The sequence below is a fragment of the Phoca vitulina genome, unplaced genomic scaffold (genome assembly GCF_004348235.1).
Source record: "Phoca vitulina isolate PV1807 unplaced genomic scaffold, GSC_HSeal_1.0 scaffold21, whole genome shotgun sequence".
Classification (NCBI taxonomy): domain Eukaryota; kingdom Metazoa; phylum Chordata; class Mammalia; order Carnivora; family Phocidae; genus Phoca; species Phoca vitulina.
Genome location: NW_022589724.1, coordinates 26386461 through 26413399, shown reverse-complemented (window position 1 = coordinate 26413399; position 26939 = coordinate 26386461). Strand labels below are relative to the sequence as shown.

General features: G+C 49.0%; 1 protein-coding gene and 1 pseudogene across 7 annotated transcripts in view; both read right to left on the bottom strand.

Annotated features, from left to right (window-relative positions):
- ODF2 (outer dense fiber of sperm tails 2) overlaps positions 1 to 26939 on the bottom strand; it is a 32751-nt gene that overhangs the window by 1680 nt on the left and 4132 nt on the right. For 4 of the 7 annotated variants that reach the window (XM_032418779.1, XM_032418782.1, XM_032418785.1 and 1 more), the window contains 17 exons: positions 26694 to 26819; positions 21148 to 21318; positions 20134 to 20294; positions 19206 to 19335; positions 18474 to 18605; positions 13631 to 13702; positions 12079 to 12150; positions 11844 to 11960; positions 11020 to 11205; positions 10584 to 10693; positions 8979 to 9114; positions 5455 to 5565; positions 5254 to 5358; positions 4110 to 4268; positions 2721 to 2821; positions 765 to 927; positions 212 to 337 (listed from right to left, as the gene is read on the bottom strand). In XM_032418779.1, the coding sequence (XP_032274670.1) occupies positions 212 to 337; positions 765 to 927; positions 2721 to 2821; positions 4110 to 4268; positions 5254 to 5358; positions 5455 to 5565; positions 8979 to 9114; positions 10584 to 10693; positions 11020 to 11205; positions 11844 to 11960; positions 12079 to 12150; positions 13631 to 13702; positions 18474 to 18605; positions 19206 to 19335; positions 20134 to 20294; positions 21148 to 21318; positions 26694 to 26819 (2178 nt within the window). The remainder of the gene's footprint in view (positions 1 to 211; positions 338 to 764; positions 928 to 2720; positions 2822 to 4109; positions 4269 to 5253; positions 5359 to 5454; positions 5566 to 8978; positions 9115 to 10583; positions 10694 to 11019; positions 11206 to 11843; positions 11961 to 12078; positions 12151 to 13630; positions 13703 to 18473; positions 18606 to 19205; positions 19336 to 20133; positions 20295 to 21147; positions 21319 to 26693; positions 26820 to 26939) is intronic. The other 3 variants (XM_032418780.1, XM_032418783.1, XM_032418786.1) reach the window with 1 other exon arrangement.
- Positions 17838 to 18005, bottom strand: LOC116641440 (annotated as a pseudogene).

Below are 26939 nucleotides of genomic sequence, written 5' to 3'. Positions count from 1 at the left end.
GAGTGACTTTTACGGTATGTAAATGATACCTTAACCAAGCGGTTAAGAAAAAAAGGGATCTGCCTGGAATATCCTTAAGGGATGGGAAAGTGATTTGAGAAAAATAAAACCGTATCATATTCATAAAAACACCTTGCCCTGCAGGCCCCAGGAAGCTAAAATCTCAATCCACTCCCTTCTCTTCTGCCCCCTACCCTCCAGCCCGACTCACATCGTCCCGGCTCCGCCGCAGCTGGCTGAGTTCAGTTTTGGTCCTGCTCAGCTGGGTCTCAAGGTCCAGGATTTTGCTCTGAGCAGCTCGCTCCTTGGAAACTGCGTGCTCCTTGGTTTGTTCCACCTGCCCAGAAGGCACAGAGGTGTGGCTGGCTTACCTCACCTGGGCAATGCCAGGCAGAGAAGCCCGGGCCACTCCCGCTCCGGTCTCACGGACGGCCCTTGCACATCGCTGTGGATGGCTCCCAGGAGCCTCGGGGCAGGAGCTAACTACAGGACTTCTGCAGCCCACTTCACCTGCCCCTTCCCCACACTCCATGAGTCATCACCTGAGCTCTGGTAAACCTGGCTGAGTCCCACACAGGCTGCAATTGAATAAGCCATCATGAATAAAGGGCCAAATCCTCTATAGTAATTGCTCATTTGATCCTTACAACGAATTCATGAGGCAGGTGCCACTACTGTGTGCCCATTTTTTAGATGGGGAAATAAGCTGAGAGGTCAGGTGATTTGCCCAAGGTCGTAGAGTTAGTAATGGAATCGAGACTGACCTGCCTCCTAGCATCTTCAATGGCGCTCTCCAACTGCCTGGCCAGGGTCCCACACTCCCGTGTTTTCTCCTCTAGCCGCAGCTGGGACTGATGGATTGCCTCCTCCCTCTTGGCAATCACCTGTAGGAACTCGATATTCTGGGCGCTGGTTGCCTCCAGTTTCCTAGGTGAAAGCACTTAATCAGATCCTGCTCATACCCCTACCTGTCCTGTTCCACCCCGCCAGGGGGCTGCCAGTCACCCCTGGACGGGGGCTCTCATCACGCCAAGAGTCTCCAAGGAACCACAGGAATAAACCAAAGAAACCTGCTGATCAGCAAGACGGCAGGGAGCTGAGCAGCCCAGACAGCCGGTTAGAGGGCTGTGTGAAGAGTGGGCGGGCAGGGCAGGCAGACTGTGTGCCTGTTAGCACACAAAACACAGCACCTTGTACTGAACTTAAAATTTAGAAGTTATACAATGTTTCACAAATGCAATTAATTTGTTGCTTATGCATGTGGGAGAATGGTTAGGAGAGAAGGAAGTTTCTAGAATAAGATTAAAATGTATTCCTTTATAATTAAAATTTTAACCTTAAAATAATTTATAGAGGACAGATAAAATTGCCACCTGTAAAACAAAACAAAAAAACAAACAACAACAAAAACACGGGTCACCATTATCCCCACTCTACAGATGAAGAAACTGAGGCACTGAGAGCTAAAGTCACTGGCCCGAGGTCAACGCAGCTGGCTGGTCCATCACCAAAACCCATGCCCTTGGCTTCTGTTCACAGCTGCCCCCTCAGCAAAGGGACTTCAGCTGGACCGCTCTAGCGCGGATATGAGCCACCACGGGCTGCGGTGACCATTCCGATATGCCCACATGGTCCCCAGTGCACTTCCAGAATATCTTCCAGTTGAAAGCTCTGTAAGTCCTGCTAAGTCCACCTGCACACTGGAGGCCAGCAGAGCAGAGCGGTGGCAGAGCCCAGGAGACTTGCTTGCCCAAGTCCCAGCATGCAGGCTGCATGAGCCACCTGGGCAGTCATGGCATCCCAGGGCTCCAGGCCTTTCAGCTCTGAAACTAAGGCTCCAGCCCTCATTTTACAGATGCTTAAAAGCTCCAGAGGAGTCAGGGGCCTACGTCACAGCTTTGCCAGATACCAGCTGTGTCACCTTGGGCAAGTCACTTTACCTTTCTCCATGCTCAGTTTCCTCATATTTAAAATTGGGATAACAGTAGGGGCGCCTGGCTGACTCAGTCGGTAGAGCGTGCAACTCTTGATCTCAGGGTCGTGAGTTCAAGCCCCATGTTGGGCATGGAGTATACTTAAAAAAAAAAGGGGGGGATAATAGCAACAAATGTGTTAAGGCCTTTGAGGAAGGCCTCATGGAAGACTTACAATAACCTCATGAGCTAGATTCTTATCCTCCCTTGATCCCCTTCTCAAGATGAGTAAACAGAGGTTCAAAAGGGTTCAAGGACTTGCTCAAGATCACAATACAAGTGGCCAAGCTGAGACCCAAGGCCAGGGCTTCTGATTCTAAAAGATGTACTCTTCCACTGACTACCTCCAACAGTCCGTATGTAACAGAACCACCAGATCAGAAAGGTCTTGGGGAAGGAGGGTCAGAAACAAAGAGCAAATTGTGAAGGGGGGGATGCCCCCCGCAATAGCCGCATACTGGTCCTGCTGGTTTGCTGGGTGAAGTGTGCCTTTTTGGTCGGTGGAGCCTGTGGGAGGTCTGAACGTGACCACACTGTTCTGGAGCATCCCCCGGTCAGGAGACCGCCTTCCTCTCTCCCACAATGCTTACCACTGCAATGGAAGCAGCTTTTCCTCTGAGGTCTGCCCTGTACCTTCCAGGGCCTTGAGTCCCTCAAACACTTCTGCACACTAAGCCCAAAGCAGCTAAGTGGCTGAAAGTCTCAGGTCCTAGGAAGAGGACAGAGATGAGACCAAGTGCCTCTAACCTCTCCAGTTCATCCACCTTCAGACTCAGCTGTTTATTTTCCTTCTGGGAAGCCTGATGTTTCTCTCTTGCCATCTCCAGCTTGTCCCCCTGATGTTCGATCTAAAATGACAGGAACACAGACCTGTTTATGAAGGAACTTCCCAGTGCAGCCCTCCCTTCCCCCTAGGACCTGTCATCCACACCCAGGAGAGGGGCACGCTGCCCTCAGCAGGCATCCAAGTCTCAACGCACAACCTGGAGGAGAGAGGAGAGGAGGGACAGGTTAGGCCCAACTCCCGTGAAGGCTTTCCCCATACGAAGAGAAGCCAGGTTTGATCCCGATGAACCACGGTGATGCTTTCTTGATCAGGAGAAGCCACTCAATGGGATCCGGGGCAGACATGAGAGGGCGGAAGCAGATGGTGGGTTTAACTGGCCCACACGACGTGCCACGGCGCTTTACCAGTTACATTGTTGGCACCGCTGATTTCATTCTCCCACTGAATGGGGACAAGTGCACGCAAGGCAACAGGAAACCCAGCAAGTCTTTCAGGCTGGCGAGTTTGAGAGGTGATCCAGAGGGCTGCTGTATGCAGAAGCCTCAGATATCAGGCTCGAAAGGCCCTCAGAATGCTCAGGTTCAAGAGAGGGCAGGCAACTTAAGAGGACTGAGAACACGGGCTTGGGAAGCAGACGGAGCTGGCTGGGTTCCAAACCCTGTTCATTAAGTATCAGCTCTGTGACCTCAGGAAATTATGCCCCTATGCCTTGGGCTGCCTTCTGGAAAATGGGGGAAAATAGTATCTACATCTTAACGTTCCTGGGAGAATTACGTGAGACAATACTGGAGCACAAAGTCTGTGCTCAAGAAACGACAGCTACTTTTATTACTACAAGGTAGCAGGGCAGGAGAAGGGCAGGGCCTCGCCCACGGTCCCACGGCAGATGAGAGGCACATAGTTTCTTACACCGTCGGCACGATTCCAGTAACCCAGAGGCAGACTGCTTCCGGGAGGAAGGGAGCCCTCTCTGGGGTCAGAACCTCAGGCAATGGAGCTAAGAGTAGGGAAAGGCAGCTAAAGCAAGAGAAAGTTGGGAGAGAGCACTCGGAGGGCTGGGTGTCTCCCCGGGGGCCGAGCGCAGCCGCAGAGCGGTGGAGACTTGGAGCACCGGGGGGCGGGCAACACCGGACAGTGGCGGCTCCTATAACTACAATCACTTTGTGCAAACACAAGGCATTTGGCACACCAGACTTTTATTTCACAGCACTGATGATAGCTCACTCCTTTCAGAAAGCGGCAGCCAAGAAAAAGGAAGTGGTCCTCCCTTGGGGGGGGTGTGCAGCTCATCTTGGTAAGCGGGACCCTGCTCGCGCCAGTTCGTGGGACCCTTTCTGCCAGTCCCTTACCCGGCTGCGCAGGTCTGATATGATGGCTGTGAGGTCAATGTTCTTCCTCTCATAGCCCTGCAGCTGGTCTTGGCACTCTGCCAGCTTAGCCTCCGTGATCTTGAGGATGTCGGGCAGCTGCTGCAGGTCAGCCAGCTGGGACTGGAACTGCCTACGGGCCTGGAGTGGGAGAGAAAAGCCCACCATTGGGAAGGGCCCGGCTGCTGGTGGGGCCAGGCAGAGTCCTTTGGAGTTAGGGCAGGGCCGCCCTCAGTCCCCGGAAAAGGGTCCTGTGAGAACCACAGGCAGGAATGTGGCCTGCCCTCCCCACAGGCCTCCCCTCCAGCTGTTCTCTGAGGGACACACTTGACCCCAAATAGCCCTTGAGCCTGCCACTCCTTTAGTCATTAATCAACAATGGCAATCACATAGCAAACACCAAGCCCCTAGCCCCCGTGCTAAGGGCTCTCTCAATTAATTCATACAACGACCTATAAAGTGGGGGCTGTTGTCCCAATACAAGGGCTCTAAGGATCATAGGAGCAAAGTCATTTCCCTAAGGTTGCTCAGCTAGAAACTGACAGAGCCAGGATTAAGCTCCAGTCTAACTCCAATGCTCCTAGGAAGGCAATCCTAATGCTACAGGTCAGAGGAGAAGGTCAGAGCTCTCGGATTTAGTCCATCCCTGTGTTAACAAGGAGGTTGAGGACTGGATGGGGCAAGGACTTGCCTAAGGCTATGTAACAGATTAGTGGCTGGGCCTGGACTCAGCCCTTCTCCTAGGTTAATATTAAGATGATCCCTTTATCTCTAGAATAAGGCTCTCTGGGGAAAAGGGGAAGGGAAGGGGAGGCACATCTTTGGGTTGAGCAGAACGAAATAGGCAACTTCTAAGACCTGGCAGATCTGAGCATTTGAATCCACTTTGATGCTCTAAGGAGCAGAGATTATTTTAAGGAAACTGAAGAAAGAAAAAACCAAGAGGAAAAGGAATAAAGCAGCAGAGAGAGAGAGAGAGAGAGCGCACGTGCACGGTACTGTGGACCAGCCCAGCAATGAGAAAACTCGTCAATCTTTCTGGTCCAAATCTGGGAGACTCACAGGCAACCAAGGGGGACAGACATGGGATTGGGTGGCGGAAGAAAGCAAGGAAGGGGAGCAGTACCGCTTCAATCTCTTTGTTCATCTCATCTTTAAGGATCTTGTTCTCTTTGTCACAGCGTTCCAGCTGGGCAGCCACTTCATCAGCCTCCAATCTGGTCTTCATCACCTGGGGGCCAGCAGAGGATTGGGCAGAGTTTCGGTGAAAAACACCTTTACAGCCAACCCTTCCTGGGAGAGGTCAACGTCCCGGGCAGCTGCCTACCTGACTCTTATAGTTGTCAATCATCCCTTCATAGTTCTTAACTGACGCCTTCAGCTGCTGTACCTCGATGTGCGCCTGATTGAGCTTGTCCTCCATCGGGGCGAAGCTAGCCTGGAGGGGGCGGCTAGTGAGTAACCCACAAGAAGGTTCCCAAAGCAGGCGGCAATCCCACCCTCACCTCTCACTCCGAGGGGCCAGCCAAGGGAAGCCCCACCTACTCAAACCCACACTAGCAGTTTTCCTCAGACGGGTGCCAGGGCAACTCAAGTGAATAGAGTTGACCCTGGAACAATGAATGGAGGGCTTAGGGCCACCAACCTCCCACACAATCGAAAATGCACCTATAACTTTTGAATCCCTCAGAACTTAACTACTAACAACCTACTGTTGACCAGAAGCCTTACCAATAACATATATAGTTGATTAACACATATTTTGTATGCTATATGTATTATATACTGTACTCTTACAATAAAGTAAGCTAAAGCAAAGAATATGTTAGGAAAATCATAAAAAAATACATTTACAGTACTAAACTGTATTTATAAAAAAAAAAAATCCACATACAAGTGGACTCACACCATTCAAACCCGTGTGTCAAGGGTCAACTGTAGATGTAAGTAAGCAACTCTTATGCTTTCTTGTCCTTACTACAAAAGCAATACATAATCATTAAAGAAAATGGAGGTAATAAAAAAAAGAAAATGGAGGTAAGGGGCGCCTAGGTGGCTCAGTTGTTAAGCGTCTGCCTTCAGCTCAGGACATGATCCCAGGGTCCTGGGATCGAGCCTCGCATCAGGCTTCCTGATCAGTGGGAAGCCTGCTTCTCCCTCTCCCACTGCCCCTGCTTGTGTTCCCTCTCTTGCTGTCTCTCTCTCTCTCTGTCAAATAAATAAATAAAATCTTTAAAAGAAAAAAAGAAAAAGAAAATGGAGGTAACACCAAGGAAAACCAATCTGATGCCTTGCTTTATGGCTGTCTGTAGCTGAGTAGATACTTTATTTTTTTTTTCAACAGGAATAGGATTATATTGTATTTACTGCTTTGCAACATGCTTTTGCAAGTAACAATTACCTTACCTACTTCTCAAGTCAACAAATGTCCTCCTACAACTTAAATGTTCACCTTAGTAGATGGGACAAAAGAAATCATGGTATCTCAATAAAACAATTTGCAGTCATTTGAAAGAGATAAAGCTAAAAACCAAAACCAAAACAAAGCAAAACAATAACCTGACCTAAAAAGATATCCATGAGATATGGGTGAATGAGAAAAGCAAGCTGCAGAATAATGGATGTGGGGGCACCTGGGTGGCTCAGATGGTTAAGCGTCTGCCTTCAGCTCAGGTCATGATCCCAGGGTCCTGGGATCGAGCCCCACATCGGGCTCCTGGCTCAGCTCCCTCTGCCTCTCTCCCCGCTCATGCTTTCTCTCTCTCTCTCTCTGTATCTCTGTGTCTCAAATGAATAAATAAAATCTTTTAATAAAAAAAAAAAAAAGAATAATGGATGTGTATGTGTTTGAATATCTATATTAGTATTGGGGGGAAAAACCTGGAAAAATATGTATCTACAGTTCACAAAGACCATCACTTCTATATCACATTTTTGTAATGTTTTAAACTTTTCCTGGAGAACATCATCTAAGACAATATACTTCTACAAACATCATTTTGAATGGCCACACTGTATTACGTGCCACAGACACCCATACTGTGACTAATCCCCTAACCACCTGTTAGACGTGGAGGCCGCCTTTCATTTCCCAGCAACCTCACTACAACAAATGAGGGGCCGCCCCTCCCGCCAGAATGCCTCCAGTAAGGACTGACAATACCAAGGGTCCCCCAGGAGACATGGAGGAACTGTTACCTCTCCCAAACCCCTGATGGCAGTGTAACTTTGTATAACTGCCTTATTCTATGGCAACATCTACCAAAGCTGAATTTATGCTCACCATCTAATGACCTGCAATTCTACCTCAAGGTATTTAACTTATAAAAATACCCCAAATAGGTGCACCCGAAGATGTATGGAGATACTGTACAAGTCAAATGTCCATTGAGAGGAGAGATAAATGTAGCAGGGTGTGATCCTACAGCGGCAGACCGGACAGCACGGACCTTGAGACCTGCCACACAGCATGGATCGTTTACAGACAGAACGCTGAATGAAAGCCAGGCACGGACTTCAAAAACAGGCAAGCTGATCTGTGCTGACTGAAGTCAGGAGGACAGTCACCTTTGCACAGGTGTTTGTAAGCGGGTGAGGTCACTGGGATGCTAGTAAGGTTTGGATCAGGGTGGATGATGGATAAAACGTGTTCACTTTGTGAAAAGTCTAGAATGGTGTACCTTTCCATATGTCATACTTAAAGCAGTAAAAAAAATAAACCTAGGGGTGCCTGGCTGACTCAGTCAGTAGAGCATGTGACTCTTGAGCTCAGGGTTGTGAGTTCAAGTCCCACGTTGGGTGTAGAAATTACTTAAAAATAATTTTTTTTGAAGATTTTATTTATTTGACAGAGAGAGAGAGAGAACATAAGCAGGGGGAGTGGCAGGCAGAGAAAGAAGCAGGCTCCCCGCCGAGCAGGGAGCCCAATGTGGGGCTCGATCCCAGGACTCCAGGATCATGACCTGAGCTGAAGGCAGACGCTTAACCAACTGAGCCACCCAGGCGCCCCTTAAAAATAAAATCTTTAAAAAATACACAAACCTAGACTTGACTGTCCAGATCATTAAAAAGATCTGACCTGGCTCTGAAACATGAACCTTGACTCAGTGCCTCTGCCTCTACTGTGCTGGGAGGGTGTGGAGCAAGTGCTCAGGCTCCCAGAACGAGACTGGCTTCAAATCTTAATGCCAACACTTCGGGGCAAAATCTTGGCAACAAATGTGACCCCTCTCTAAGCCTGTTTCTTTATTCTATAAAGTAGAGACAACTACTCACTATCGGGAGGTTGGGAGGTTAGGGAGAATGGATGCACATCAAGGGAGCAGCAGCCCCCCAGGAGTCAGTGTCCACCTCTAGTTGGGTGTGTTGCACGCACACGGGCTGGGTGTTCATGTTAAGTGTCTCACACACATTACCACGTTCTCATCAGAGCCTCCTTTCCTCCAAGAAACCACAGTGACAAAGGATAAACCGTCTAGCCTAGGGCCTGCAGCTAGTGAAAGGCGGTCAGAACTTGATCCAGGCCTTTCTTTTTTTTTTTTTTTTTTAAGATTTTATTTACTTGAGAGGGAGAAGGAGAAGCAGACTCACTGCTGAGCAGAGAGCCTGATGTTGGGCTCGATCCCAGGACCCCAAGATCATGACCTGAGCTGAAGGCAGACTCCTAACTGGCTGAACCACCCAGGCACCCCGAATCCAGGCCTTTCTGACTCCAGCACATGCCCTCCTAATCATGTCGCTGCCTCCAGGCCCTCTGAAGACCCCTGAGTCATTTCTGGGGGCCATCCAGAGTGCCCCATCAGGGACCCTGCTGCCCTATGCCCACAGTGTGGGCCCACTCTCACTACAGACCTTCAGCCTCTCGTTCTCTAGCTTGAACGCGGAATACTCGGCTGTCTGCCGGTGTAATCTCTCCACCAGGCTGTCCCGATCTTCCCGCATCTTCTCCTCCAACGTTTGTTGTTGGTTTACGAGATCTGTCACCCGGCTAGAATGTTGCAGACAGAAAGCAGACAAAGAGACACCTTACATGGGTTCTGAGAAGCCAGGTCTTTGTGTGGAGTGGGGCCAAGTGTTCCTCCCCAGGGCCACCTCTTGGTGTCCTGTCTGCTCCCCATTCCCCACTCCACTCCACTGCCCCGCTCTGCCCTGGCGCGTTCCCACATACCCCCTTCTCTTCTATCAGCCTTTGGATTTGTCTCCCATACCCCCCCTTCCAGAAGCCTTCTGTGTTCTGATCCTCCCATGAAGCCAAGACACGCCCTGAAGACAAGAACCAGAGATGGGGTCCCTTCCCAACTCTCCATGATCCCCCTTGGATCTCTTAGCCCAGCAGGTCTTCAAGTTAGGACAGAACTCCCAGGCTGGGTGGTCAGGGACACCCCCAGACATCCCTCTCCCTTGTTCACGCGTGTGAATGCATACAGCACAAAGGGAAAGAAATCATGTGCTCCCCTGCCCTGACCCCCTTCCCCTCCCCCCGTCACTCAGCAGGCTGTAGTCCAGCAACAGAGACCGCGGCCTCACAGCAGCATCCGGGCTCGCAGATGCTTATCTTGACCACAGGCCCGAAACAGAACCTTGACATAGTGTGTGCTCTCAGGAATGATCAGTTACGGTTCATTCAGCAAATACGTGCTAAGCACAGAGTAGGCCCAAGCAAACACATCATGTTGGTTTAGCCGGCAAATTCCTCCTCACCCTTAGAAACCCAGTTGAGACTTCCCTCCTCAGAGCCTCTCTTCCCCAATCCCTCTCCTCTGTACCATGTACCCTTCTACCCTCATTATCTGTTTTCTCCTACCAGAGAACCCTGGGAAGGTAGCACCTGGCAGAGGGCCCGACACATAGCAGGTTCTCCGAACGTTTGCTAAATTGAGTTGAATCCAGCAAAAGACACTTCCTCAGCTAGCAACCCTGTGACCGGTCCAGAACCCTGGGAGTCCGGGTCTCTGTAGCCTGGTGTTTTCTACTAGAGCACAGGGTTCACTCCATGAGGGCAGGGAATGCATCCGTCTTGTCTCTGTGGTGACCCTAAAGGCCAGCACACAGCCTGGGATAGAGCAGATGCTCAATAAATATTTTTCAGATGAATGAATACATGATTATAGGTGACACTGAGATGTCTGAATGGTCACTGGTCCCCAGTGGCGAGAAAGGTGTGAGTTCAGTCCCCTACCACTTGAGACCACTTTTGCCCCCTACTCTGACCTACCGAATGCTGGGCAAAACAGCTGCTATCACCGGGCAGACAAGAGAGAGAAGAGAGGGCCATTTCCAGCAGCTCCCAGCCCTCTGTGAGCAGAGAAGCCGGGCCCCTCCACAGTGCAGCCCCTGACGGGCAAGACCACACAGCAGCCATGAGGGCGCTGGGCCCCACCTCACGTTGCCAGGCCCCTTCCACCTGTGCACCCGCTTCCCTCCCTCAGCCCACACGCCCTCTCCTAACACACGTACTCGTTCAGGACGATAATTTCCAGCTCGAGGTCTCCCTTGTCTTTCACAACTTGATTGTAGCGGCTCCTCCATGATTCCAGAGTGGATAAAGCTTCAGCAACATAAAGATCCTGGGAACATGGGACAACAGGGCCCGTCAACCCGGTGACAGCGCTGAGGCCGAGGGAGCTGGGTGCTGGGCTCACCCTGGATGGTTCCTCACCCCCACAGTCCCTTTCCAGACAGCACCAAGGGTGACCGAACCCAGCTGTAGCTTCTAGATTTCCAGCAATCACACATGCGCTTTACTTGCACGTCCTTCCTTAACCACCATTCCTGTACGTGCCTCCCCTCCCCCCAGCACAGTCACCCTTTCCACCATCAGCATCCCTCTGATCACAGCCTAGCCAGCCCTGCCAGCCTCACCCCCGGCCGCCCTCAGGGAAGGCCCCCCCACCTTGTCAGCAAGTTGCACGTGCAGCTGCTCAGCATACTCCTCACTCTTCTCAGCTCGTTCCTTCTGGGCTCGGATGGCCTTCTTTAAGGTTTCTTTGTCTCGGTCTCCCTTTTGCTTTAATTCCTTCAACTGCTCCATGATGGCCTCCACTTCTGCCTTGTGCTGGTTCCCACTGCGCTCCAGGTTCTGGGAGGGGAGGGCCAAAAGCAGGTGGGGGGGGTGGAGAGAGACAAGAGTGAAGAGGAGAGAGGGGAAAGGGGACCAGCAGAAAGAAGGGGTGAGGAAGAGGGAGAAAGAAAATGGGTCACCAACTGTGTGGGGGCTCAGAGCTCTCCAAATGCAGGCCAGGGACAGGGGCCATTCCCAGCGCCCCATGGCACTTCTCCAGATCGCTGAACCCACTGGGTCTGAATGTTAGGACAGAACTCTCTTCTCGAATTCTTCCTTCAACTCCCAGTACTGTGGTCCGAAGTATCTCTCAGTCACTCAGCAGAGCCGTGACCTCAGAGGGTCCCTGGCTCGCCCGAGCAAGCAGCATTTGAGACCACTCCCTCCCCAGGGGGGAGTTACAAGACCCGAGGGCCTAAGGGATTAAGTGATTGGCTCTGGGTCAAGGCACCAAACCCGGTCACTGCAGGGAAGGGCACCCAGGGCCTCCAGGGTCCACTGCTCTTGCCACTGTCCCAGAGTCTCTCTGAAGCAGGAGGGCATTGGCAGCAAGCACCCCATAAACCATCGGGGCAAAGCCTTCCTGAGTGTGGCTCACCGCCCTGGGACTGCCATGCCCCGGCCCCTCCTTCCCCACCTGCAGCGCAGGCAGGTACCTTGATCTGCATGCACAGGCGACTGTTCTCTGCCTCTTTGCACCGGAGCTGCGCCTGCAAATGCCCACGCATGGACTCCATGGATTTAGAAAGCTCGGACGCTGTCTTTGCTTGAGCCTTTGGAGAGATGGACAAAGCGACAGAGCCAGCATGTGAACGCATGTTTCCAGTTCCAGTGCACACTCTACACATGAAGCTCTACTAGCTCGTAAGGAGGAACTGTCAGGGATGGTACCTTCTCACATTGTATTTCCTGGAGTAGCTCTTCTACCTCCTTGTCTTTGTCTTGCAGGAGTAACAGCAGGCGCTAGAGAGAACACACACGGTCATGAACTCCCGGGAAAGGGCAAAGAAGCCGGGCCCGGGGGGGGGACAGCCACTCCTGTGAGTGCCTGGCCACCAGGGCCCAAGGTCCAGAATACACCAGCCCATGTCACAGAGATCCTGACAGGAAGCACCCAACATCTGTATTAAATATTTAAGATGACAGAGAGGTATTGATCTTGCAATTTAAAATAATGTGAGGGGCGCCTGGGTGGCTCAGTCGGTTAAGTGTCCGACTCCTGATTTCAGCTCAGGTCTTAATCTCAGGGTCGTGAGTTCAAGCCCCGTGTTGGGCTCCATGCCATGGAGACTACTTAAAAAATAATAATAATTAAAAAATAAATAAATAGGGGTGCCTGGGTGACTCAGTTAAGTGCCTGACTCTTGCTTTCAGCTCAGGTCATGACCTCACGGTTGTGAAACTGAGCCCCTCAGCAGGCTCCGCACTCAGCGGGGTGTCGGCTTCAAGATTCTCTCCCTCTGCCCCTCCTCCAACTCACGCATGCGCTCTCGCTCTCTCCAGTAAATAAATGTTAAAAATAAATAAAATAATGTTAGCTGTGGAAAACAATGAAAAACAAAAAAATGCTAAAGAATCCCCATAATAAAAAAAAAGAATCCCCATAGTCCCCCAGCCAAAAGAACCACTGTTAAAACACATTAAAAAGTCTTATGCGTATGTTGTTCCATACGTACAATCCCACAACATTTACCGTAATGTGATTATATCTTCTACTTCTTTTGAAACAGCAGCTTAAAGTTTCAATTTACTGGTGTATCATGATTTGATTCCTAGCCTTTCAAGCTGGGGATACACATTTAGGCATTATCCCCTTCATTGCCAAATCTCCCACTGTGGTATTCGGAGAGGCACTAAGAGCCAAGGGCCACACCTTGGGAAACATGGCCTCCATCGTCCTTCTCTCTTGGAGACTCACGTGGGCATTAATACCTCAAGTGCTCCAAAAGGTTTTGGAGTTAACCCAGTGAACTTTTTGTACAGGCCAGCCAGTCATTTCCCAATTTATCTGGCAGCGCATCACTCCCTTCTTTTGTTTCTGGCACCCATTAACATCGTGAGGAACTTAGGGTTCCATGAACCAGACTTTGGAGTGTGCTGCCTTGGGAGAGACTCCTAGAACTGGAATTGCTGAGTAAAAAGTCTGAACCTTTTGATGGCTTTTAATCCATAATACAAATAAGGCAATTCAAGTAACAGACTCTGATAGTTAATAAACCCAGCAGCAGTGGCAATATCCCTCATGTTGTGTTCAAGCTCCCAAGTGATCAACTAGACAAACCCAGTGGAGCAGGCAGGATAGGGACATCGGCCCATCTTATAGATCATGATATTAAGACCCAAACAAACGTCAGAGCGAGGCGCCGGCGCGGCGGCACTGGGCCAGCCGCTCTGTGTACTGTCGCCTGTAAACCACTAGAGCCGGCAGGGGGCGCTGTGTTACCGCTTTCTCGGAGTCCGCCTCCGCCAGCCGTTTGAGTAGTGCTCCTTGTTGCTCCATCAGCTTTTCCGAATCCTTCAAGGGAAGGCACAGCGAGAGCCAAGTGGTTAAGCAATGAACCCAGATGTCTACATCCCTTCTGGATTCTCTCCTTTTTCCAAAATTTGTATTTCCAATTATAAGAGTCATAAATAAATTGCAATCTCATTATAAAATATTCAGTGAACCAGTAATGCTAAAGTCCCCTCATCCACCTCCAAACCCCATTCCACTGTTTAGTTTGATGAATGTCCTGCCCACCCTTTCTCTATGCATTTATATATAGCTACACCTAGAGAAACAGTATCTTTTGGGGCCTGGGGGGGGGGAAGGATCTATGGGTGGTTTTACCAAAACGGTTAACATATTATATTTTTGTGCTACTACTACTTGATTTTTAAATATTTTTTTTAAGATTTTATTTATTTATTTGTGAGAAAGAGCAAGCACAAGCAGGGTGAAGGGCAGAGGGAGAAGCAGACTCCCCGCCGAGTGGGGAGCCTGACGCAGGGCTTGGTCAGGACCATGCTAAAGGCAGATGTTCAATTGACTAAGCCACGCAGGCGCCCCGACTACTTGATTTTTTTTCTTAAGCTTTTTTTTTTTTTTTTTAAAGATTTTATTTATTTATTTGACAGAGAGCTAGAGAGCACAAGTAGGTAGAGCAGCAGGGAGAGGGAGACGGAGAAGCAGGCTCTCCGCTGAGCAGGGAGCCCGATGCGGGGCTCGATCCCAGGACCCCGGGACCCTGACCTGAGCCAAAGGCAGATGCTTAACCAACTGAGCCACCCAGGCACCCCCGGATTACTTTATTTTTTAAAAACAGCTTAATTGAGAAGCACCTGGCTGGCTCAGGGGGTGGAGTGAATGACTCTTGAGATTACTTAAAAATTTTAAAAAACCTCGGGGCGCCTGGGTGGCTCAGTCATTAAGCGTCTGCCTTCAGCTTGGGTCATGGTCCCAGGGTCCTGGGATCGAGCCCCGCATTGGGCTCCCTGCTCGGCAGGAAGCCTGCTTCTCCCTCTCCCACTCCCACTCCCCCTGCTTGTGTTCCTGCTCTCGCTATCTCTTGTCAAATAAATAAATAAAATCTTAAAAAACAAGTAAGTGAATGAATGAATAAAATCTTTAAAAAACAAAAACAAACAAACAAACCGGGGCGCCTGGGTGGCTCAGTCACTAAGCGTCTGCCTTCGGCTCAGGTCATGATCCCAGGGTCCTAGGATCAAGCCCGGCATCGAGCTCCCTGCTCAGCAGGAAGCCTGCTTCTCCCTCTCCGCCTCTCCCCCTGCTTGTGTTCCCTCTCTCACTGTGTGTCTGTCAAATAAATAAATAAATAAATAAATAAATAAATAAATAAATAAATAAAATCTTTAAAAACAAACAAACAGGGACGCCTGGGTGGCTCAGTCGTTAAGCGGCTGCCTTCGGCTCGGGTCATGGTCCCGGGGTTCTGGGATCGAGCCCTACATCGGGCTCCTTGCAGGGAGCCTGCTTTTCCCTCTGCCGGCTGCTCCCCCTGCTTGTTCTCTCTCTCTCTCTCTGACAAAAAAATAAATAAAATCTTAAAAAAAAAAAAAAACCTTTATTGAGATGAAAATTCAGATACCATCACAAATCACCCATTTAAAATGCACAACTCAATGGTTTTTGGCATATTGCATTATTAATTTAATTGTGGTTAAACATTCATAACATAAACCTTGCCAGGGGCGCCTGGGTGGCTCAGTCGTTAAGCTTCTGCCTTCAGCTCAGGTTCCTGGGATTGAGCCCCACATTGGGCTCCCTGCTCAGCAGGGAGTCTGCCTCTCCCTCTGCCCTTCCCCCCCCACAACTTGTGCTTGCACGTTCTCTCTCTCAAATAAATAAAATCTTAAAAAACAAAACATAAACCTTGCCATTTTTACCATTTTTAAGTGTAAAATTCAGTGGCATATAGTACGTTCACCATGTTCTGCAACCATCACTACTCGCTAATTCCAGAACATTTTCATCATCCCACAGGAAAGCCCGTACCTGTTGAAGTAATCTCTTTGTCCCCCTCCCCCAACCCCCAGCAACCACTAATCTGCCTTTTCTCCAGCATGACACTACATTTTTAACCTCTCCGCATGCATAGCCTCTGGGCAATGGGGCTGTTCATCATCAGGTTGCACAACTGCGAACATTGTGGCAATGTACGGTGCTGGGCTGGGCCCGAACAAGTGTGTTTATAGGGTTGATACCAAGAGGAGGAATGACCGGGCCAGGTTTGTGAGCTGAAATGACCTACAAAATGCCTGCATGGATGTGCATGGCCACAGGCAGGACAGGAGGGCCCTGGGCGGCAGGCCAGTCTTTGCCAGCAAGACGCCTGCTGTTTTAGCTTGCATTTTTCTAACTACTCATATGTTTATCAGCCATTGAGTTCCCTCTTCCCCCAACTGCTGCTCCCCTTGCCCATCTTCCCAACAGGCTGTGTCTGTGAACCTTCTGTATTCTTCCCTAGAGGGGGGCTCGCCCTCCCTTTCCCTCTCAGGCTCACAGGTTCCCTTCACAAGCCAGGACAAGACAGGGAGCAGTGAGAAGCCAGCAGTGTGGTTTCTCCAGCAACAGGGAGGCAAACACAGGATGAAAGCTTAGGCCTGATGGGGCTCCCACTGCCCTTTATGCCATGTCTTCTGAGCTTCCAAGGGGACACTACACAAATTAACACAGTCTCACCAAATCCCCCATTCTAAGGAGCCATGTACTACCACCACCCCCATTTTTAAGAGGAGATCGAGGCTGGGAGAAGTGAGGTGAGCTGCACAAGATCACAGAGCTGGAAATGGCAGAGCTGGGCCCTAAGCCAACTGACTCCACTGAGTGTCCCTAGCAAGCACCGAGGTGAGGGGTCCCGTCCCAAGTGCCACATGGGCAGGAGGAAATGAGAACCTGGACTAAACATGGAGCACCTGCTGTGGGTGGGAGTCCAAATTGGCTGACCCTTCATCTCCAATGGGAGATTCTAGGATTCCAGGACAGTAGAAGCTAAGGGGTCAAAACGGAAAAAAGTGCGTAGAAGAGGTTTTGGGGGGCCACGGTCCCAGGACAAACAGCAGCAGCACCTACCACCTACCACACACCAAACACCTACTGGGTGCTAAGCAGTATGACACTCCCTCATCCATGTCCTCACATGACGCCATGTGGAAGATGCTATTCCCATTTTACAGGTGGGAAAACTGAGACCGAGAGAGGTTAAAAATTGCCCACCCAAGAACACTGAGCCAGACATTAAACAGGTATTAATGATTTTAAGAGAGTAATTTAGCTGTAACTAATAAAACTGATAGAAATATATTCTAGAAACTCTTGAGTATACCAGGATAGTGTACATGAAGACCCAAAATAACACAGCTTGTAAAAGCAAACTGAAAATATGTTTCCTTCAACAGAAGAAAGGTAGTCATTGTGGTAGTCATTAAAATGGAACATAGCGGTGAAAATTAACTACCTTAGGCCTCAGGGATAAAAGTGGATGAATCTCAAAAATATTGAGTGGGGGCGCCTGGGTGACTCTGTCAGTTAAGCGTCTGATTCTTGGTTTTGGCTCAGGTCATGATCTCAGGGTCCTGAGATCGAGCTCCGCATAGGGCCCTGCTCAACGGGGAGTCTGCTTGGGATTCTCTCTCCCTCTCCTTCTGTCCCTCCCCCTGCTTGCTCTCTCCCTCTCTCTCCCTCTCTCAAATAAATAAATCTTTGAAAAAAATATATTGAGTGAAAAAAGAAAACTCAGAATAATACGCATGGAACCATACCATTTACGTAAAATTTGTATTATGTCATGTATACGTAAGTGATAAAGATGATCAGACTGAAGATAAAAGATCCCTCTGATAAGCTTATCACCATAGGAGACACAAGAGGGATTTAACTACCTGGATAAGATTTTGTTTGAAAAGCTGGCTGGGGCGCACACGGTTTTATAGTACTTATTTAAATACTAATTTCTGGGGGCGCTTGGCTGGCTCCATTGGTAGAGCGTGTGACTCTTGATCGTTTTGAGTTTGAGCCCCACGTCAGGTGTGGAGCCCACTTAAAAAAAAATTAAATAGGGGCGCCTGGGTGGCTCAGTCAGTTAAGCGTCTGCCTTCAGCTCAGGTCATGATCTCAGGGTCCTGGGATCGAGCCCTGTGTTGGGCTCCCTGCTCAGTAGGGAGTCTGCTTCTCCCTCTCCCTCTGTGCTCTCCCTCTCTCTCTCTCTCTCAAATAAATAAATAAATAAATTCTTTTAAAAAACATTAAGTGAATAAAAATATTAAACTGACAAGAACAGATACTACACTTGAATTTAGCCAAAAAGCCGAGAAGCAATTAAATAAAAATATTAAATACTAATTTTTTAAAAAAACAAACAAGAAGTTGACAATGCTAAAAAAACAAAAAACAAAACACCATACTATGGTCTCTGGTTTGAGCCCGACAGGGAGACAGCTATTTATACCGTTGGTCTTTCCAGAATCATTTGCTAATACAGAATATCATTAGGAACCCATCTTTTAAGAAAACAAAGCGCTACCCTACAGTTGGCGTCTGCCAGCCCCGAGCCATCCTCTGTTTAACCAAGGGCCGGGCCTCCCCCTGACGCCTCAGCTCCTTCCCGCGCCACCAGCCCCAGCTTCAACAATGAAGGCAGCACCCTCTGCCGGGTGACCAGCACCTCACGGGAAGACTGGTCACATCTTTCTACGGCCCTCTGAGGTCGGGCACGGAGAGTACCTTTTTGTCACAGACGAGGAACTGAGGCTCAGAGCAGACGGGCCTGCAGAGGCCAGGAGCTCACCTCTTTGCAGTGCTGTTCCCTCAGCAGGTCTCGGAGGGTGCGGTTGGTCTCTTCAAATGTGCTCAGCTTCTGCAGGAGAAGTTCCTTCTGCCTCGTTAGGGTGTTGATGTCCGTGCAGGTCATTTGTTTCTCCTGGAAGACAGCAGGCAGTCTTACAAGGTACACGGGGAGAAGGGAGGAGGCGGCAGAGGCAGGCCCCTCTTAAGAGGTGCTGGTGCCAGGAGGCCCAGTAAGAAGCCCTTGGCGTGTACAGGACCACAGGGGTCAAAGGCAGGCTTCCCAGAGGAGATGAACCTGGAAGGATGGGGGCAGGAGCTGAGTCAGCTGAGAGCAACAAGTGGGGAGAAGGGCTGGGGAGCTCAGGGTAGGCAAGTGCAGTTAGGGCAGGCTTCCTGGAGGAAGAGGAAGAGGACGACACCTGGTGGCTGATAACTCGCAGGAATCAAACTGTGGCTGACACTTGCAGGAATCAGACTTAGGCCTTGACTCACTGTGATCCCAGGAGACCCATGATGAAGTCTCCTCAGAGACCCTGGCCACCAGAGGTCATCCTCGAGGATCAGGCCCTGGAAGTGAGAGTGGGGGTGGGGGCTGAGGAGTTAAGTGTGCCCTCCCCTGGCCTGGAGATGTCATAAAGTCAGCCTGATGACTGCGTAAAGACCCCTCCCTAGCTTGCAACTTGCCTGCCTCTGGGCCCAGTCCCAGGGCTGGGTGGTTCTGCCTGCCACCTACCGTCTTCAGCTTCCCGATAGTATCCTTCAAGGCCATGACTTGCTTGGCAGCAGCAGCCCCATCCATTTCAGCTTCTACCAGCTTGGACATGAGGCACTCCTTCTCCTGCTGGAGGTGTTTCTTCTGAAGCCTGGGGCCAGAGAGAATAGTGCTCTGTGAGCCCTCCCAGGCCCCGGCCCGCTCAGAGCTCTGAGGCTCGCCTCACAATGCCCTGCGAGGCTCATCCCCTGGTCAGGGAACAGTGGGGGAGGGGGAGGGAGGGCTCCTAGAAGGCCACCTGGGCACCAGAGCAGGGCCTTCATCTCAGCTGACATTATGCCATCCGTGGCCCTGCTTGCCTCTCAGCCACTTAGCATCACCTCTGTCCCCAGCCTTCGCCAGTCTCGTAACCACCACCTTCAGACCCGCTTTTGAGCCGTCCCATGCATTCTTCACCCTGGAGCCACGTCTGGCCCCACCACTCCCCGCTTTGAAAACCCTTCCGTGGCCCCTCAATGCAAACTCCTCAAAGCGACTGCTAAGAATGGCCCCTGCCAACCTCCATGGCACCCCTGCCCTCTGCCCACCCGTCTCCTCACTATGGCCCACTTTCCAATTCCCAGTCGCAAACTCCTCCCTTGGGGCTTTCACTCGTGATCCCACACGCCTTCTTCCCCAGCACCTACTGCCTATCTTCTAACCACCCTGCAGGGCTCTCCTTAAACGGCGCTTGTTCCAGAAAAGCTTCCCTGCCCCCACTGCACCCCGTGGGGTCCTTGTCCTCCCTCACAGCGTGAACCAGTAACTAGCCTGTGGCTGGTGACCAGCCGTAAGCCTGCGTGCACTGTGACCCGGGGACGGCGCCCGGGGCCTGCGTCCGACGCTTGCCGTTCCCAGGGCCTGCGGCGGCCGGGCGGGAGGAGCACACTGTGGGGCGGGGCCGCCTTACACGGTGAAGTCCTTCTCCTCCTTGATGCGCTCGATGTTGTGTCTCAGCACCGTGTTCTCATGCTCGGTCTCGGCCAGCTCGTGGGCCACCTCCTCCAGCTCTTCCTTGCGCTCCTCCAGGAACCTCTTGGCCATCTGGCGCTCACCCTTCTGCATCTTGACCTGTGCGGGAGCATGCGGGCAGGGGCCGCTGAGGGGGGGCTCCTTCTCTGCCACATTGCTAGGCCCGTTGCTTTGGGCCAATTAAGGGCACCTCCGAGTGACAGACACATAGGTACTTAGGTCCTGCTGGGCACAATCTCAGTTAATCAGCACAGAGATGAGGGACAGACACTGTTCATCTCATTTCCTTGTTACTGAGTTCCGAGTACAGAGAGAGCCCAAGTGACCGACTTGCTGGTTGGGGACAGAGCCAGGATACAAACCGTGGTTCGCTGGCACACCACAGGGGAGATGTCACAAAAAGGCCCATGCTCCGCGGGCTTTGGAGAAAGGGCTGTTGCCAGGCAGCCAGCCCCAGGTTCTCCAGGTGGGCCCATGAGCCCGGAATGCAGGGCAAGGGATTAAAGACACAGGTCATGTCAGCTGTCAAGACCTGGGTCTTGATCTTGCCCAAAGACAGAGCCTACCAACTGACGACAAACCTCCTTCACCTCTTTGGGGCTTTGTTCTCTTTCCAAACTGCTGTGTAAAAATGGGGAACAGAGGTCCCAGTGTCACAGTCACGTCATCTCCAAAATGGGGGCGATACCCCCACTGGCTTCATCTACTGCTGTGACAAGTCAAACCAGGGCGTCCATACAGAGCACCAGGTGGGGTCAGAGCCAGGCCCTGGGCTAAGTGCTCGGTGCCCCGGGGCTACCTCCTCAGAGGCATCTGAAGCCCTGGGCAGCGTGCTGAGAAGGGCGGGAGGCCCACAGGTGGACAGCCCCAAGGAAGCAGGCCACCAGGAACCGACCTGGGCGGTCTGTCACATCCTCAGGGCCCTAGCTACTCCAGCCCCCACCTCCCTCACCTCAGACTTGAGACAACCAACCGCGTTCATTAGACTGTCAATCTTCTTATCATAACGGTTCATTTTACAGTGACCCGAGTCGTCATCTTCTGTAGAGAGGTCACTTAACCGCATCACCGAGACCAGCTTTTCTGAAGATGGTGGCGTGATCTCCAGACAATGAGGTGGATTCTGATGCAGAGGAAGGAGAGACACGTGAACTCATAAGGCAAGGCCGCAAGCATCGGTTCCAGCGCACCTGCTTGTCCACTGGAGGCGGGAAGAGCTAAACCGCTGAGGGCCAGCCCCAGAGACCCCAGGACGGACAGTGCACCGGGCCTTCTCGATGGAACGTTACCTACCCACGTTTACATGAGGTTTCTGAAGATTCTCTACCAAGAAATAAACCTGTGTTACAATGTCAAGTTTAAAATAAAGGATAGAACAGACTGGCTAAAATAGTAATAATACCCCACGTTGGCAAAATTTGGGGGCAAGAGATGTTTTCATATACCTAGGGTAAAAGGGAAATAAGTCAAAAGTCTTTTAAGTGAGTATGAATGTGTGACAGTGGATAGTTGCGAGTAACACAAATCTGCTATGAAAGGTATTTTAGGGACAAGTGGGTAAATCTGAGTATGCACCAGATATATGATAATAAGAAATAAAGTTTTTAGGACTAATCACTGTTATTTTGGTTACGTAGAAAAATATTATTAGAAATGCATACTGAATAATTTAGGGGTCGAAAGGGTATGATGTCTGGAAAATATTTATTTAAATGCATCAGCATAAATACATATTTTTTAAATCAAATGCATGTGCCCCAGGGCGCCTGGGTGGCTCAGTCATTAAGCGTCTGCCTTCGGCTCGGGTCATGATCTGAGGGTCCTGGGATCGAGCCCCGCATCGGGCTCCCTGCTCCGCGGGAAGCCTGCTTCTCCCTCTCCCACTCCCTCTGCTTGTGTTCCTTTCTCTCACTGTATCTCTCTCTGTCAAATAAATAAATAAAAATCTTAGGAAAAAAAAGGCATGTGCCGCTCTGAAAAGTTTATGTAAAGCTGTATAACGCTTTGCTTGTAAGACTCCAGATAGAAAGATACCATAATCTGGGAGCCAGGGTCTCCATGGGTTTCTGATATGTTGAACTTGACTCTCTCAGTCTGTAAGTTTATTCTGTTGCATTAAGTAATTGTTATTTCTCATTTTTTGTACAGTTCTGTGCTCCTCTTTAGCTGACATGGCCAACCTGTGCCAGTTTCCAGGGGAAGAAGAATAAAAGGAGTATTCAGTAAGAGAGTAACTCTTGTGCCAAACAAGTAGGACTTACAGGGTACAATGTTAAAACTGCATGTGCCCTTTGTCCTGGCAATTCTATTTCTAGGGACTTATCAAGAATATTTATGAATGTGAATCAATATTTAAAATCAAGGCAAGATGGGACGCCTGGGTGGCTCAGTCGTTAAGCGTCTGCCTTCGGCTCGGGTCATGATCCCAGGGTCCTGGGATCGAGTCCCACATCAGGCTCCTTGCTCAGTGAGGAGCCTGCTTCTCCCTCTCCCTCTGCTGCTCCCCCTGCTTGTGCTCTCTCTCTCTCTGACAAATAAAAATCTTTAAAAGAATAAAAAATAAAATAAAAAAATAAAATCAAGGCAAGAAAAAAAAATCAAGGCAAGGATAGAGACAAACGTATGACAAGAGAGTATTAGTTAAATATATCACGGTACAAATATACACACAATGGAATACTGCCTTAAAAAATAATGTGCGATGTAAATATAGTCAAAATGTTAAAAAAGAATATAATCAAAAATAAAATAAAAAAGTGAAATAGGGCGCCTGGGTGGCTCAGTTGGTTAAGCGACTGCCTTCGGCTCAGGTCATGATCCTGGAGTCCCGGGATCGAGTCCCGCATCGGGCTCCCTGCTCAGCAGGGAGTCTGCTTCTCCCTCTGACCCTCCCCCCTCATGCTCTCTCTCTCTATCTCATTCTCTCTCTCAAATAAATAAATAAAATCTTTAAAAAAAAAAAAAATAAAAAAAATAAAAAAAAAAAATAAAAAAGTGAAATATGGTCCCATTGTTACAAAAATCAAAACAAGGAGTCTCTTCATAACAAGAGATCAGGCAGACTTCCACCGAGAAGTTCCAGAGCTCTTCTCAGACTGGTGGGATGACAGGTGTTTTTTACTTTCTTCCTTGTGTTGGTTTGGATTTTCTAATTTTTCAACAGCGACCATGCATGGCTTTTGTAAGACAAAAAGTTTGCAATATTTAAAAGGAGGATAATAGGACAATATGTAGTATGATTACAATGATATTTTAAAACCCAAAACTATGCACAGGAAAAAGTGTGACAGTAAATATACCAAGATGTTAGCAGTTTCAGGAGGGTGGTTCCCCTGGGGGGTAGTAATGACAGCACCAGGACCAGAGGGGGGCTTCTGGGGAAGCTGGTGATGATGTGGCTTCTTAAGCGGGGAAGCAGTTACACAGTATACTGTTTGTAAAGATTCATCAATCAAGCCATACATTTCTGATGTGTGTACTTTCCAATACTTCTCACACAAAGCTTTTAAAACTTAATAGCAGCCACATTAGAGCAGTAAGATTACAGGTGACGGTCTATTTGTCTGTATTTTCAACTTCCCATAATAAAAACTAGATCACTTTCAATAATAGGGTAGAGAAAAAACCCAGACCTCCTTTCTCCCAAAGGTGATCAATCTATACCAGAAGGGGTTTTAAAAAATCAAACAAGAATCCCCACATGTACATAGCAGCTTCTGAGGTCCATGTCCAGCTCATCCCATATTTCCTCATTGTAGGGTCTTTCTCCCTTATCCACAATGGCTAGGTCTTTCCAGAAACAAAGAGCACCACTGGGAAGGGGAAAGGCACTGGCTCAAGAGGGCTGCATGAAATACAGCTACTATTTGAGAGACAAGTCACCTCTCTGGGCTCCTCCATTCCTAGGATTCTGCAGCTAGAGGACTGAAAGCGGACATTTGAGCTTTCCAGGGGGGACCACAGCTCCTAGCAACCTCGGTCAACAGGGAGGTCAATTTCCATAGTGGCAGATCTTCAATGTATACTTCAAAACTACCAAGTCATTTCGGTTTTTTAAAAAGCATTTTTTTTAAAGATTTTATTTTTTTATTTTATGTAATCTCCACCCCTAACGTGGGGCTCAAACTCAAGGCCCTGAGATCAAGAGTCACACGCTTCACCGACTGAGCCAGCCAGGTGCCCCTAAAAAGCAATTTTAATTATAAAACATAATATGCTTGTTATAATGAAATTCAAGCAGACCATAAAAAATAAAGCCCCCTCCAACCCAGAGGTAATCACTGCTTACTACTTCCTGTATATCTTTCCAGAAAATGTTATACATATACAAACATATGCATATACACATGGATACAGATGTCCTTTCTTTTTTTCTTTTTTTTTTTTTTTTAAAGATTTTATTTATTTATTTGAGAGAGAGAGAGAATGAGAGACAGAGAGCATGAGAGGGAGGAGGGTCAGAGGGAGAAGCAGACTCCCTGCCAAGCAGGGAGCCCGATGCGGGACTCGATCCCGGGACTCCAGGATCATGACCTGAGCCGAAGGCAGTCGCTTAACCAACTGAGCCACCCAGGCGCCCCTCTTTTCTTTTTTTTTAAAGTAAGCTCTACACCCAACGTGGGGCTCAAACTCACAACTCCAAGATTAAGAGTCACATGCTCTGTGAACTAATCCAGCCAGGTGCCCCACAGACACCCTTTTTTGCACAAATAGGGCCAAACTCTACATGCTATGTGGCTCTGTGCTTCATTATCACTTATAAATCCATCTTTGGATTGTATGGATGTATACTGCACGGGTGTATCATCATTTAACCAATACCTCCTGATAGACATTTAGGTTGCTTCCAATTTTTCTCTCTTACAAACATCTTGATACATCATCCCTGTACTCTTCTGTGACTTTTTAAGGATAAATTTCTAAGTATAAAACTACAGAATCAATTCCTAGATATAAAACTATAGCATCCCTGGGGTGCCTGCCTGGTTCAGTCAATGAGCGTGCGAATCTTGATCTCGGGGTTGTGAGCTCAAGCCCCACATGGGGTGAAGAGATTAAAAATTTAAATATCTGGAAAAAAATTTTTAAAAACCCAAACTATAGCATCAATGTTTAGATAAATGCTCCACAGCTATTAAATGGCTTCACCATCCTCTCAAAATGGTCTAAAAAGGTTTGCTGATTTCTCATATGCTTGTCAACATGAGATATCGGTGAGCTTTTTAACTATATTCCATTCAACAAAAATGAGAGCTTGTGTTTGTTTTTAAAACATAGTTGTTTTTCATTTATGTCTGATTATTAGTGAGGTACACGTAGCGAAAAATGGAAGACAGCATTTTAATTCCAATCTTTCTTATATAAGTATATGCATATATATATATGTGTGTATATATACACACACATATATGTACACACACACACACACACACACACATACATACATACTGGTCAGAACACTTTTATTTGTATCGTTTATTCCCTAGAATACCCCATACTCCCTTTGTCTCTTAGGAAAAACTGGTAAATCAGGGAGTCACACCCGTGAAGTAGGACTTCAGAGTAATTACTTTTATTTTTTATTTCTAATTTTAAAAGTAATCAACTATCGGCAAAAGATTGAATGTTTCAAAATGAGCCAGGCACCATCACCACCTCAAAGCAGCCTCAAGTCTTTTTTACTCGCCCCGATTACGAGATCTTTGTCTAAAATGCAGCCATAAGGTCTTGCCTCATCACTGAGGTTTTTCATTGCAATTGACTAGAATGTAAGCCTAAGGAGGGGTATGCCTGTGAGTCTGCGGCTGTCACCCCAGGGCCCCGCAGTGTCTGGCACCAAGTCTCAAGAAACATATGCTGCAAGAATTACTGCACGGATGGATGGATGGATGGATGGACAAGCAAAACATGTTGAGGCGTGGCTAAAAAAAAAAAAAAAAAAAAAAAAGGACAGTAATTCTCTTGGCACCTTGACAACTGATACGGAAGGCAATCATTCCCTGAGATTGTTCCAAAAGTGCTTTTGATGACATCTGTGGAATACACACATGATCTCTTATGAGGACTACCTCAAAAGAGGGGGTGCTTTCTTAAATATGCACCTGGTATATATTTTGTTGGTTACGCTTCAGATGCTATCACGGTTACACGGGGAAAGACATGTGGCTCCGCACACACAGATCAGAGAGGCCAAGGGTGCAACTTCTAGAATGAGACCTCCCTCATCCCTGACTCCAGCTCTGCTACTTTCTCTGGGACTTCATCTCTCTGAACCTTGGTTTCCTCATCTGTCCATGGGGAGAGTGAGACCTACCACCTGGCAGTGGTATTAAGGGCTCTAGAACATTCGCGTACTTTCAGGTTTAGCCAGGCCGCTCACTAAACAGGACCTACTGGGACATCTCTAATAGTGACAGCTGACCCTGAATCATACCGAGTTTGAGGCCTGCTAGAACCTGACCAGTCCGAGAAGAAAAGCCTGAACAAGAACGAGCCTACCTCCCACTTGCATCCCACATGCCGGGCAGATGACTTTCCAGGGGGCATCCAAGGTACCTTGGTCTTCACCCGGACACTCCGCCGCACATTCACGGTGTCCCCTTTCATTCCGCGCTTATGAGATTTCTGTGGAAAGGGACAAACCCAGGGTCACTTCCCCACACAGCTGGCCGTGGTCTCCTCTGGTGGCATCCACTTCCAACTCTGCAGGGGAGCCTCTTCTGACTAAGGCCGCCACTGCCATTT